The sequence below is a fragment of the Cajanus cajan genome, chromosome 5, assembly GCF_000230855.2.
Source record: "Cajanus cajan strain Asha chromosome 5, NIPB_CcT2T_4, whole genome shotgun sequence".
Lineage (NCBI taxonomy): Eukaryota > Viridiplantae > Streptophyta > Magnoliopsida > Fabales > Fabaceae > Cajanus > Cajanus cajan.
Genome location: NC_138521.1, coordinates 28,119,365 through 28,135,234, shown reverse-complemented (window position 1 = coordinate 28,135,234; position 15,870 = coordinate 28,119,365). Strand labels below are relative to the sequence as shown.

Below are 15,870 nucleotides of genomic sequence, written 5' to 3'. Positions count from 1 at the left end.
CTGTCGGCCGCCAAATGGCAGAACCAAGTGGTCGAACGCTAGTCGGCCACCAGGATCGGCCCATCATTACTCATTGCCATTAATCCATGATTAGGGGTTAATTAGCTGATTAAGGTGTATTACCTAATACGGTAAATACGTTGCAGGGCCCATGGGGTTCAGGGCCCATAAATGTCAGTATAAATGACTCAGGTCAAAAGGTAACGTCACTGTTCATTAATTATCCTAAATATTCGTGTTTGTCTTGACTTGAGCGTTGGAGTGCCTTTTGCAAGTACCAACCCTTTCACCAGCATATCGGATCGGAACTCTCATTCGACCCTCAGACTACGAGAAGATCACTGGTGTACCCCTTTTGACAGGTACACAATGTTAAAAGATTCTAGGGTTGAACAGTTACAACACAATACTAATATTTTAACAGAAAAAATTACTAGCGCAAACGTTTTTTCTCCGCAACAAAATGTGTAGATTCTATTTGTATACGACATAACGCACATAAAATTTCTTAAAATCAAACTTCAAGAATTTATGTTCAGTAGAAAGTGAACGACGCATGTTTGATTGAGTTGAGAGGTTACAACATCACTTCAAAAAGTACAATTAAAAAATGAAAATATTTTGATTCATTTTCTTTTATGAACAATTATAAGCATAGTTGTCTAAATTGACTTAAAAATATAGTTTAAGAAAGGAAAAAAAAGGTAGAGTTACTACTGGAGACTCAGCTAGCAAATAAAATTGATTCACGCTTAGTTTACAAGCTGTAATCCACACTTGCACTTCATAATACTAGCCACGGCAAAACCCAACTCCCAAGTTAATTTAATCGCTCAATATAGTACTCAAATAAATAACCAACCATATTCCATAGCAACATGATCCCTTCCCAAGAGAAGTTATTACGATATTTCTTTAGAGTGGACTTGCTTAAGTAATTTATCCGATTTAAACTACATCAAAACCAGGAATGGAAAGATTCCTTCATGAATATAGCCGCCACAATAAAAGTTCTATAGTGCATTTAAGAGACAAAATTCAACAGATAAAATCTCGAGAAAAATAAATTAGAAACAAAAACCATTGAACAAAAACTACCAAGCACTCAAGTCTATTCATATCCTAAAAAGGTTTAAGCAGCAGTTGCTTGTTGGGCAGCAATCCTTTTCCTAGCTTCCTCAATGATTGATAGCTTAATACCTTTACCCTTGGGAAGAGATATCCATGGTTTCGTGCCCTTGCCAATAGTGAACACATTGCCCATACGAGTTGTAAATTCATGCCCAGTGGCATCCTGAACATGGATAGTCTCAAAGCTACCCTTATGCTTCTCCCTGTTTTTTATCACTCCAACACGCCCTCTGTTCCTTCCACCGGTCACCATGACTACATTACCCACATCAAATTTGATGAAATCAACAATCTTGTTTTCCTCCAAATCTAGCTTAATGGTATCATTGGCCCTGATGAGAGGATCTGGGTAGCGGATAGTTCGACCATCATAGGTGTTCAGGTATGGGATACCTTTCTGCCCGAACTGCACTGAGCGAACCTTACAGAGCTTGAACTGTCATCATACAAGGAAAACCCATGAATCATAACAATCCAAAAACTGATGCTACAAAGGTTCCCTGGCATCAGCATTCAATACCAAGTTGATAGCATATACATGACCCCTTGAACACAATGAATCCAGTCTGCTATTCAATATATAATAATAGTGCAATTGCATCTAGGGGGAGGATGAAAAATATTCAGTGCAACCAAACAAAAGTACCTTAGCCTCCTCATCCCTGACTGAGTGGAGACGGAATCGACCTTTTGTGTCATACAGCAGGCGAAAGTTCTCATTTGTTTTAGGGATAGATACAACATCTGTAAAGAAATATAATTTTTTTCAGAAGAAAAATATGCCTCCAAGCAAATCAATAAAAATGTAGAAACATAAAGTATTGCAATGAACAAATTCTCTCTGGTACTCAGGTAGCTGGGTGTTGTACTTAATTAAATAAAGGGGAATACATCAGAATTCAGAACTCATGAAGCAAATAAAAACAATAGAAACAATAACAAAGAAATACCATAACATATTATGTACACTCCCACCCCCAACACGCAAAAAATTGCAAATTGGCATAACAACATGAATGCAGCAGTAATTCTTAAAATTGACAAGCTATATACCCATGAAACCAGAAGGATATGTCTTGTCTGTCCTGACTTTGCCATCAACAAGGACATGTCGCTGCATCAGAATAGCAATGACTTCACGGTATGTCAGAGCATACTTCAGACGGTTTCGCAATATGAGTATAAGTGGCAAACATTCCCTAGATTTGTGGGGACCAGATGAGGGCTTAGGAGCCTAAACAGGAGAAAAAATGTTCCACATCAGTCTATGAAATGCACAAAAATGTTCCACATCAGTCTATGAAATGCACCCTTGAAAAGTCGTCAAAAGATGATAAAACTTTCACTTACAAATGCACCACCCAGTTTGTCAAGCATCCAATGCTTTGGGGCATTGAGCCTCTTCAAATGCTTCTTCAATCCTCTTGCCTGTTACAATCACATGCAACGATGTTCAAAGCTTAAACACAATTAATAAAAAAATGGAGATTTCAATCCATGTCTAACATTAAACAAAATAAAACTTAGGGTTACATTATATAGACTCCTAAGCTGCAAAAATATTTTAATAGCATACACAGAAAACAGATCGTACTCAAAAACCCAACTTTCTTCCAGTTTCATGCGCAAAGCGAAATCTAAAGAACCCGTTACACTCTTCAAAGGCATGAATCCGTTATAAAATGGATAACAACGCCACGAATTGAAATACGGATCTAAATTCCAAACAAATAGCAAAACTATGATACCAAAGAACTAAACTGAGTTCAAAGATAACAGAAAGTGGATTAAAAACAAATCATTTCATCTAAATCAAAAATTTAATCTGAGTAAAATGCGAAAGCAAAAAGATCAAAGCTATTATGAACACGAGATTCAAAACACTTGAAAACTAAAAAGTAGAATGAAAAGGTAAGAATAGCATGCTCACCATCTTCGAGTCGGGAACTAAGCTCCGAGCTTCGCTGCTACGACACCACCGAAACTGAAAACAAATAGCGAGAGTGCGTCTCTTTAAACCCTAATCGTTAGTGATGAAACTCTCTTTCTCTTTTTTATGACCATGACACAATTCCACCAAACTAACTGAAGAAAGCCCAACAAGAGGCCCATACAATAATCAAGCAATGGCCAACCTTGGCCCATATTCCTTAATTTTATTGGCCCTCGTACTTTATTCCTTAAATAAATTGGGCTTATATATCCATTATATGTGAAGTACATTTTTTTTATAAAAAAAATCTTAAAATATATTTAATTTTTTATTTTTTATTTTTTATTTTTTATTTTTTTACATATATCTTTTTCTTTCTTTGTTTGACCTATGATATATATATTAAGTACATTTTTTTTTAATAAAAATAAATTTCAAGTAAATATCATGAACGTTAAAAAGAAATAAAAAGAAAATTATAAACTAAACAATAAAAGAGTAAAATTAAAAAAAAATACAGGATAAAAAATTAAAAATATTTTTAAATATAAATAAATAAATTTAAATAAAAAAAGCGTACTTATAATAAAAAAGTAGTGTATATATCATCAACCAATAAATTGTCTTTCACTGAAATACGACTATAATGAGTCTTAGAATTGTTTGGCCTGTATTATATTAAGACTAGGTCTATTTTTTAATTTTTAAAAAAAAAAAATTGGATAGTCCATTGAACCAATTTAAGGTTCAATCATTAAAATGTAATTAAATTTAAAATTAATATTAATAAAATAATAATAATTAATAATATATAAAATAATATTAATTAAATATAATATCATAATTTTATAACAGTAAAATTTAAAATAAAATATATTATTAAAATTTGATATAAATGTAAATGTTCAAACTAAATATAATATAATATTTAAGTCTAAGAATTAATAAATTATAATAATATCTAATTATAATCACAAATTTATATTTAGAATAAAAAATGTCAAATTAATATAATATAAATTATAAAATAAATTAAATATAAAAAATTACAAAACTAATATAAATTATATTTTTATAAAAAAAAGTATTATAAATAATTTATTTTAATTTGTAATTCTTTTAAATACGTTTTTTATAAATATATTTAAAATTAAATTTTAAAATTTTCAAAAATAAATATTTTTTTTGAGCGTGACTGGTTTTCTACGCCAATTGGTTCCGGTTTTGAACTGTCCAAATTTTGTTAACAAATTGGACAACTATGAGTCGACTTAATCAGTCTAGTTTGATTTTAAAATTGAACTATTTCTTGAGATATTCATAGAGAAAGAAGTACACTCCCTTGTTGCATACCAAGTAATTGTATTCATGTTATGGACGGATATGTGTGTAAATGATAATATAATTAAATTTTAAATATATTTTTAATGTTTACAAAATAAGTGAGTTTTAATTTTAATTTTTTAAATTTTTTATTTTTATTTTCTTTTAAAATTTGTAAATTTTATTTTTTTTATTTTTTGTAATATAATTAATTTTTAAACATATTTTTAGTCTCTATAAAATAAGTGAGTTTTAATTTTGTTTCCCAAAATTTTTTACTTTATTTTTATTTTTCTAAAATTAGTAAACATTATTTTTAGTCTTTCCGATATATTTTTGGTCCTATAATATGTTTTGAATCAATATACTTTTTGGTAAAAATTTTAAATTAGCTGTATTTTAAAATTCTCTATTATATGAACTTTTAAAAATTATTTTTATTAATTAAATTACTTGTTTTTTAAAATTATTCATAATATTGTTTTCAATAAAAGAAATTTCTGTCAAATATTAGTAATTAGTATAAATGTTTTCCATAAAGTTTAACACAATAATTGATTTTAGTTAAATTAGGTGGGTTTTTTTCATTTACAATTACTTTAAAACTGTAGTAATATGTTTTAAATTAATTTTTTTTTTTTTTGTAAAATTTTTAAGTTTTATTTTTAAATGAATATTATTTATTTTATTCACAAATTAAATTACTTATATTATAAAATTGTCCAGTGAATTTTTCAGTCAAATATTTACAATATAAATATTTTATATTAATTTTTAAAATATTTTTTAAAAATATACTGTAAAAGAATAATTTAATTTAAAATATATATTTTAAGAAACTAATTTGATTAATTTTATAAATTTTAATTATTTTAATTTAATTATTTCTGTGGGAAATTTTTTAAAAAATAGTTAAATTGTTTATTTGTTGGCATAAACCTATAATTTTTTGTATTCAATTTTATTTATTTATTTTTTCCAATTTATCATTTTCATTATAATTTTTTTATTAATTATTTTCATTATCAAATTACTTATATTTTAAAATTTTCCATAACATTATTTTCAATATAAAAAATCTATCACATATTAATAATAATTAGTATAAATATTTACATGAAGTTTAACACAAATACACAATAATTGATTTTAATCAAATTATATGATTTTTTTATATATAATTAATTTAAAACTATAATAATTGATGAAATTAGTCTTTTTATGATACCGTTATAATTTTCTATATTAATGCGTTATTATTATATAATAATAATTTTAATTTTAATTTTAATTCTACATAATATATTAAATCGTTTGGTGAGAGATTTTAGGAGAAAAAAATGCTCTAAAAGATTTACGTTTTATATACATAAAAGTATTTTTATTTTTTTAACCTAAATTTTGAAGGAAATATGTTTTAAATTAGTATTTTTTATTTTTATAAATTTTTTAAATTAAATTTATTTTTAAATTAATATTTTATATTTTATTCACAAATTAAATTATTTATATTATAAAATTGTCTATAATGTGAATTTTTCAGTCACATATTTACTATTAATACAATTTTTAACATTAATTTTTTTAAAATATTTTAAAAATATACTTTAAGAGAATAATTTGATTTAACAAATATATTTTAAGAAATTAATTTTTTTTGGTAAAGGTTTTTAAGAAATTAATTTAATTAATGTAATAGATTTTGATTAATTTATTTTAGTTGTTTTTGTGTAATTTAAAAAAAAAGCTAATTATTTTATTTATTAACTTAAAATCTATAGTTATTTTTATTTAATTTTTTCATTTATTTTGTCCAATTTATCATTTACATTATAAATTTGTTATTAATTATAGAGGTGAAACTTATAACGTTTTTATTAATTATTATGGTATTAATTATGTTGATATATTTATTTGACTTTAATTATTTTTAATGTCATTTTATTTATACTATAATTTATATATAACTATTGTACTGGGGAAGGCTCTACTATTAAGATTATCCTATTTTAATCAAGGTTAAATGATAAGAGTCCTAACTAGAACATAAAACTTGGATTATTAGGTTGTGGAGGCAAAAGGTCCATCAAGCCTAAGTATGTCACTATAAATATGGTATTGATGGAACAGGATAAAGGGGTATAATTATTTAATGTTACAGTGTTTATTGCTCTACGCTGAGTATTGACTTGAGCATTGAGTGTTTTTGCATGTACCTTCCCCTTTTCGGGACAAGGATTCAACAAGTTATCACCTTAATTTGGAAGAAGATCAAGTGTTGGAGGGCATTAACGTAAGAGTGTTTCCTAGCCGGAACAACTATTTATATAAAAAATGTAGAAGGAGATTTTGAGGGAAGGAAGATAGAGATTTAAGATACGTATAATACACACTTAGGCACAAGATAACAAGAGTTGCATAGGAAAAAAGCTTAAGTTATTAGACAATTTTTATTTTTTTATACAAAACAAATTTGTTTACCTTGTCTAGTGGATCATGATTTTTAATGAATCAAATGGACTCTTAAGAGCAACTCTAATGAGAGTTGCTTGTCCCATGAAACAACTAAAGCTCCGGTTTCTTGTCATTGGAGGACCTGACATGACAACATGAGTTGCTTGAAGAAGAGAGAAAGTTGCTTCCTCAAGCAATTGTTCCTTACTAGATTTCAAGCAGATCTTATTGAACATATTTGGGGACGTTTCAAAAATAATAATAATGAAAATTAATTTCATATAATATCTATGTATTTATTATTATTTTATTTTATTTTTAATACCTACTCATTATAGTGTAATTATCCTTTTTAATAAAAAATTTAAAATTAGTTCATAAATGATTAGAAAAAAATTCTAAAAGTTGAATTTCTTAAAGTTTCTTACCATTGGAGTAAATTTGTGTTTGTATTGCTTAATACTGATATGACACACTGGGGGACCACTTTTTTTATTTTTCAATGCATGAAACAACTCAAATGAGTTGTAGAAGCAAAATTTTTTCATACCTAGGAATTATAACTTTTTAAAATCATAAATCTTGAAAATTATGACTCCCAAGAATGATTAAATATGCTTGATTAATCATAAATATTATTTGAAATGTTTATAAATATTACTTGAAAATTGTAGGGTTTTACCACATTAACCAAACAAATTGGTGTAAAAAAAGTTAATTAAATTAAGGTAACATAATATTTTTACCACAATAAAACATTTTTTAACTCAATGTTAGATTCATGATAAAAAGCATGATAAAATTTAATTTTAAACTTTACCTGATGTTTGATGCATATCATCAATTTATGATAAATTAAGTTGATTAACTTAATCATTATAAATCAATAAGATAACATTATTATATTATAAATTTTGTATTTAATATAAGACCAATAAAATATGACATAAATTATGTTTAGATAAAAAAAATTATTTCATTAAAATTATTTTTTTAAAATAATTTTAATATAACTATTAAAAATTTTCTAATTTTAACTATATTGTATACAAAAACTATTTATGTAGCTACTTGTCTTAAAATGTCACAATAATTTTAAAATTATAATTATTATTCTTTTTATCTAAATATTTTAACTAATAATATATGTTAAATTTACTTATTAAAATTATTATAGTTATTGTAATACTCTCTTTTTCGCATACCATAATACATAAATAATATGAAATGGGAATACCTCATGTGAAATAAATGAACTTAAAATTTATATAAAATTTATATAAGTAGAGAGAATCACATTGTTAACATAAACTAAATTTAATGGAATTAACAAAATTACAGAGGAGTTAAAACCAAAGCTTTCAATTTTAATAACATGAAACAAACTCCTAATCTAGTCATAACTACATCCCGATATCATATGTCTTATCAAAGCAACCCCTCATGAAGCCTAAGGCTCATCCCTAACATCTTCAGCAAAATATTGATGATCTCCTACATAAACCACAAGAGCAACAGGAAACAAACAAGAGAGTGAGAAACATCTCACTCTGGTTCACGATGTAGGAACACCACCAGATAACCGAGTACAAACAAGCATAGAACAAGACATAGTACACATAGATAAATGTCATCATCACACTTGGTTCATTCATAGCATAATAAACAATACCAAATAACATTATAATGCATAATGCAATGAATACGAATTACATATTATCATTCATGTGATGCCAATAAAAATATCACACATCATATTTGTGCATTGTCACTAACAATACACGTAGAGTAGCCTAGGAGTACATGTTAGGTTACACTCTCAACACACTTTCACTAGGAGGACATACTACCAAGGTTTATTTAGGATAGTTGAGCCGCACAATATACATCTCATGCACACAAAGGGCGAGATTGGGACTTCCAAACCAAGTTATCCCCACAGATTGATCTCTCAAGCTTTTATACATAGGGGTTTTCTTAGCAGTGTATTCTATATCGTACCCTTAAAAACACTTTTATGCATATGATGCATGTCAAATAGACTCTATACATTACATTTCACATGATCTCATTAATTCACATATCACATGTCTTGTCATATTATATCATGGCTAAGCCTCACTTAGATTTCTCATCATATAATCTTCACAAGATCTATACACATCAATTGTGTCAATGTCAAAGCATATCAATCAATTCATAAATAGCTCACAATATATCATATCAATAACTTAATCACACACCACAATCAATTATCAACATAAGTAGTACAATGATTATACATGTTCATAGTTCAAACACAATAATTACATAACATCATCCAATACACCTTAAGATATAATCATTACGAGATCGTCTAACCATATGTTAACCAATACACCTTAAATACGACAGTTTGACTTTTGCTAACTAATTTAATCATAACTTGAGTTATGAACCTCCTTTTTAGGTGATTCCAATGACATTTGAAAGCTAACATCCAATGCTACAATTCTTATCAAGATCAAAAAACTTGATTATAACAATACCACGCCTAGTGCGACATTTATTGCACCCAACATGAAAAGGACAACACTCTTTCAGGAGTACCTACAGCCGATGTGATTGAGGCCATGCACAACACAAACATTTGTAGGAACAATGTCAAATGGGGCCCAACATGATCCATTTGATACCTGACACGATATAAGTTTCATGAAAGACTTGTATGATGTACAAAAATTGCACATTACAAACCCTAAACTCTAAAACTTCAATCCAATCGATAAAAAATATAATTAAAGCTTAATATTACTATATTATATCACCAATTACTCAAATTCAATAACAATTTCACATTCTAATTACATACACATATTAACTACTCACACAATAACCATTTAGGGTTCCCACAGCAACCTATAGGTAATCCAAATTTTAATATTACATATTCAATCACAAAATTGGAGACATAAAATTACATAGCATTAAATATAATAATAAGAAATTATATAGAATACCAAAAACACATAATGCAATCAATTTAAAAAACACTTTATGCACAAGACATATAACAGAGACAACAGAGAAAGATTGGATGTCAATCTCATTATCCAACATACATTATTACACTCAGAGTGAGATTTCTCACTCCTCACTTTAATTGGTAAGCCAAAGAAGATGGATGCATGATCTTGGGGTGGTTTCCTTCTTGCTCTTGTTCTCCAAGCTTTGAGCATAAAATGAAGTGTGTTTGTGCAAAATGAAAAATGAAGGAGCGTAAAATAAAATTGTTTCTTTTATAATATTAACTTATCTATAACCTTTTACCAAAACATATTAACCATATTTACAAATTCCTTCCCTCTTATTTAGTAAAATAAATAAATCATTTTAATTATAAAATCTTATAATATATTCATATACATATAAAATAATTAAATAATTATTAAAATCAACCTAAATATTTATAATAAAATACAATAATTAATAATTAGCAAGTATATAATATATAAAATAAATATATTTCTTCCAACATAATTATAGTTAAAATAAAATATATAAACAATTATAATATAAAAACATATTTTTCTCCAAATACTTATTATAACAAAATATCATAAAAATACATATTTCTCTAATAAATATTATACAAAACAATTTTTGCAAAGATTTATTATTTAATAAAAATACTCATAATTATTAAAAGCCTCTAAAATTTATAAAACTCTTTTAATTAATTGAAAACAATTATAAGAAAATAACCTCATTTAATATAAATATAAATAATAATTAAAAAATCATATTAGTAGAAAATTCAGAGCGTTACGATTATATATAAAATACAATGTTAAAAGAATTTTTTTTTACTTTTACAAGCATAATTCTAGAAAGATTAGGAAGATACTTAGCTTTGATTTTAATGGACTTGGGCCAATTTGTTCACCAAATGTGTAAGACTCATGATATACACACCTCCATTTTTTTTATAAACACACTCCCTTTTTTTTAAAAGAAATATTAAATTCCTAAATTACCTTTAATATTTTTTCTAACTTTTAATTTTTCAAATTTACACCTCCATTTTTCTTTCTTTTTTGTACACTCTCTTTCTTCTCCGTCACTTTCTTCTCCATATCTCCTTACCTCTCCTTCTATCCTTTTCAATTTTTGCATTATCCTCTTCCCTTTTTGGTTTTATTACAAGTTGTAAGCGGGTTCTGTAATATCCATTTTTATTATTATTGATTAATGGCATTTTTTGTAATTTTTTATAAAGGTATAGGGTGTTTTGGTAATTTGGAACGGACTGTTCCAAATGCGGAACGGGCCGTTCCAAGTACCAAAAATGAACTAGGTTTAACTTTGAGAACAGGCCGTTCTGGAAGGAGAACAGGCCGTTCCGGAAGGAAAATGGGTCGTTCTGGATGAGTCCCAGAACAAGCCGTTCTGGTTTTGGAACGGGTCGTTCCAGTTCTAAATCTCACGTAGATTTTTCAGGCCCAGAACGGGCGTTCCGCTTTCAGAGGAGATCTTAGAGAGAGAAAGAGGAGAGAGAAGAAAGAAAGAGAGAGGAGGGGAAAGAAAAGAGGAGAGAGAGGAAGAGAAATTCAGAGAAGGAGGTTCTGCCCTAGTTTCGATTCCTGTTTATCCAAGTAAGGGTAGTACTTATAAGACTTCATCTAGTATGTATGAGCATGATAGGGGTAGTATAACTTTTAATATACTATTTTGTTTATATGAAGATTGTCATTTGTTTAAGTTGATGGTTGTTTTAGGTGTTTAATTATTTATGTTATTATATTGAATGATTTGGCATGGTTATGGAAAAGTTTGTATGTAATTATGGAATATGCTATGTGTGTGTGGTTTGGAAAGCTAATATGACTTAGAGGAGTAAGGTTATGGTATGGATTAGATCTCTTGGTGAGATCAGGATATAATCTTTGGAAAATATGAAATTTGGGAATCCCATGGTGAGGATTCCAATATGGAACTTTTCCAAAGGTTATATAATAAACCACTTCAGATGTTAGGTGGATTCTGAAGTACTCCTCTAAGTATTCTATTTGCTACCGATATGGGGGCAAGGCCGAGTCATACCGATGGATGAAGTAGCCACGATCACTAGGGTTACGTGACGACGTAATCCAACTGTATATTTTCCATGAGAGGTTAGGTGTGTGACATGGGTTGATGACATGTTTCACCGAATCAACACTTGGTTTGGATGTGTTGAGGCCAACATTTGGTTTGGATGTGTGATGGAGGACCATCCTTGAAGCATCATATAGGACCTATCACAAGGCTAAATAAAAATACAAAATAAAATCCTAATATCTAATGTACCCCAAAATACAAGGGCAAAATGGGAAAAGGAAGCAACAAATTAAGGAGATGGCTAAAATTCCACACATAAAGATGAAATTTTATGTGATATAGTGCCATTGGATGCTAGTCACATTTTACTTGGAAGGCCTTGGCAATTTGACAAGAAAACTATTCATGAAGACCTTTCTAATAAAATAAGTTTCCACCACTTGGGCAAGAAAATTGTGTTATGTCCTCTATCACCTTCCCAAGTGAGTGAGGACCAACTCAAAATGAAAGCCAAAAGAGAAGAGGATGAAAAAAAAAAATAAGAAAACAAAAGAAAGAAAAATAAGGTCTCCCCTTAAAAGCTAAAGAAGAGGAAGAGAAGGTAAGCCTTAGCCCTTGTGCCGTTCCCGTTCTTTTGGTGCCTAAGAAAGATGGCAAGTGGAGGATGTGCACGGATTGTAGAGCCATCAATAACATCACCATAAAATATAGGCACCCAATCCCTAGGCTAGATGATATGTTGGATGAACTACATGGGGCAATCATATTCTCCAAAATTGATCTTAAGAGTGGTGGTACATTTACTTGTTGGTTGACCACAATACCTCCCTCCTCATTTATCCATTGTAACTTGTAAGGTTTAGGGTGAGGTAGAGTAGTCAAGGCTAACTTGTTAACCAATCTAGTACTACAACAATTACAACTAGACCCACTATCCATAATGAGAGAACAAGTATTTTCTAAAACCGGTATGGAAGTGGAGGATTTGGTGTTTGGGAAGGTGAAGGGTGACGCACAAAATGAAAGAGAGAAATGGATGGTGTTTGGTGGTGTAGCTCCTTTAGGCTAGCTCACTTCACTTAGGATGATGAAGGCCAACCGGGTGTTGACTACCCTCACTTTCACTTCTAGGGATGCTTACCCTTGGGTTGGATCCCCCAACTCCCCCTCCCATGACTAGTTTTGCTAACATCTCTTTTATTTTCTTATTGTTTTTCTCATTTTCTCTCTCTTTTCTCTTATATTCTTCCTCTCTTTTTGCATCCATTTCTCTCCTTCATTTTGTGCGTCACCCTTCACCTTCCCAAACACCAAATCCTCCACTTCCATACCCTTGAAGAGATCATCCTTCACATCATATCAACCTTGGAGAAGAGAAGGAATCAACCACTAACTCTCATGGAGAAGTTGGTTCCATCAATGTGTTGGTTACATCATGGGATTATACAGTGGTGTGACTTTGTTTTGGATGTGGAATATGTATACATATGGTATGGATTGTATACATTAATTATGGATTCTTTATTATCATAAAATATGTATGCATTGGCATGGATGTGTATACATTAGATTCTGGATTGGTTTATATTTGACATGGAAATAACTGTTTATAATGTTGTCATTTATTTGGTATGGATATATATTGTTAATGAAATATCTATTTTAATGATATTTTATTATACTATGGTTAGTTTTATACGTGCTAACCCTTATATTTCCATGATGTGGACTGTGATGATCTCACTATGTGGGGGAGCAGATCAGGTGTGATGCTTTGAGATAGCAAGGAGTCTTTTGATAGCTGCTTTGAGAAGTGGTTGGGCTTAGAGCTTGACCAGCACCTAGGGTGTCTATCTTATATTTTCATGATGTTAGCTTTTTGGGTTACTTTATAATCTTACTGAGGATAATGGCTCTGCTATAAAAATATGTTATATATTTTTTTGGAACAATTTATATGTTATTGTATATTTACACTCTAGTGTAGCTGTCCTTTGCTCTCTTTTCCAAATTATATATTATTTTATTTTAGTTGTCATATTAGTTGTTTCTGGATGTGACGGCCTAGGGTGGGTCGTTACATTTTTTGTATCAGAGCTGGTCGAGTCTCTTTAGGGTTTGTGGGAAATGGTCTTGTTATGTTTCTGTTGTGTGGAAATGGATTTTGGAAAGGAATTACTTATGTGTTTTAGTGTAAACTCATGGGTTCCTTGATCTTTTATCTTGATTAGGATGGTTGGTAGGGGAAACCATTCTAATCCTTCTTCAGGTGTGGATGAGCGGCAGATTTCTCAGGCTATGGAGCTAATTGCTGCTGCTATTGGACAACAGAATACTTTGTTGACTCAAATGGGGACCAACCGAGCTGCAGCTAAAGAAGCTAGGGCTGAGGTACCTGATGAGTATAAGGGCTTGTCAGAGTTCAGAAAAGGGAATCCCCCTCAATTTACAGGTGTTGATAGACTTGAAGTTGCTGACCAGTGGATTGAGGAGATGGAGAAAATCTTCATGGTGATGCAATGCCTCGAGGAGAGGAAGCTAGTTTATGCTATTTATATGTTGGTGGGCGAGGCTAGCTTGTGGTGGAAAGGTGCTCAGGCTATGATGGAAGCTAGAGGGGAAGTGGTGAATTTGGAGAACTTCAAAAAGGTATTCCTAGAGAAATATTTTCCAGATAGCACCAGAAATGCTAAGGAAGTTGAATTTTTGAGACTGCAACAAGGAAATATGTCAGTACAAGAGTATGTGGTCAAGTTTGAACACTTGGCTAGGTACTATTCTCAAGCTATCTCTGAAGCATGGAGATGCAGGAAGTTTAGTGAAAGTTTAAGGTATGAGCTAAAAAAGACTATTGTTCCTATGGGGATTGTGGAGTTTCTAGTTCTAGTTGAAAAGGCAAAAATAGTTGAGAGATTTGAAGGAGAAAATAAAGTGGCAAAGGGTTCAGAGGGATCATCTGGATTTGGGAGGGGGAAACATCCTCAAAAGAGACCATCTCAGTTTCAGAAGAGGAATGCTAATAAGAAACTAATGGGGACTACTACTACAGGAGCTGTTCAGAGTTTTAGATGTTACAGATGTGGAGGCCCACATATGATGAGGGATTGTCCTACAAAGGACTATGTGTGTTTTAAATGTGGCAAGGTGGGTCACATGGCTAAAGATTGTAATGTCAGAAATACTCCAACTAGAGAGAACCAGAAAGTGGATCGGCCTACTGCAGCAGGTCGTGTTTTTGCTTTAACAGGTGCTGAAGTTGAAACGTCATCTGAGCTGGTAAAGGGAAAAGGAAAAGCTGATGGTAATGATATTTCTATTCTATTTGATTCTAGTGCTTCACATTCTTTTATTTCTTATGAATGTGTGGCAAGGTTAAATTTGGTTGTGAGTTCCTGGTGTGTGGATCTAATTGTTTCTACTCCAGCTTTAGGTTCTGTTTTGACTTCTGAGGTTTGTTTAAGATGTCCAGTGGAGGTGGAAGGGCATTGTTATAAAGTGAACTTGTTTTGTTTACCTTTATCTAATTTGGATGTGATTTTAGGGATGGATTGGCTTTCTGCCAACAGGATTTTGATAGATTGTTCAAAGAAGAGATTAATCTTTCCTACTGTTGAACAGGAGTGATTTATTTCTAGTGGACAGGTGGATGGGTTGTTAAAGGGTGGAGCTCTTGGGTTTATGATCATATCTTTTATCAGTGTAGAGAATGAAAAGTTGTTAAATAGTATCGATGTTGTCAGAGATTTCCTAGAGGTTTTTTCGGATGATGTTCCGGGGTTACCACCAAAGCGAGAGTTGGAGTTTAGTATTGATCTTATACCAGGGGCGAGACCAATGTCTATTTCTCCTTATAGAATGGCACCAGCAGAGTTGTCTGAATTGAAGAAGCAGGTTGAAGAGCTTTTGGAGAAGCAAATGATCAGACCTAGTGTATCTCCGTGGGGAGTACC

General features: G+C 30.3%; 1 protein-coding gene across 1 annotated transcript; it reads right to left on the bottom strand.

The window, feature by feature from the left end:
• Positions 1-993: 993 nt before the first annotated feature.
• Positions 994-3,218, bottom strand: LOC109790767 (small ribosomal subunit protein eS4z). The gene is made up of 5 exons (XM_020349991.3): positions 3,062-3,218; positions 2,482-2,559; positions 2,185-2,365; positions 1,778-1,875; positions 994-1,567 (listed from the first exon to the last, which is right to left on the bottom strand). The coding sequence occupies exons 1-5, from the start codon at positions 3,062-3,064 to the stop codon at positions 1,133-1,135; spliced, it is 795 nt and encodes a 264-aa protein (XP_020205580.2). The 5' UTR covers positions 3,065-3,218; the 3' UTR covers positions 994-1,132.
• Positions 3,219-15,870: the final 12,652 nt, after the last annotated feature.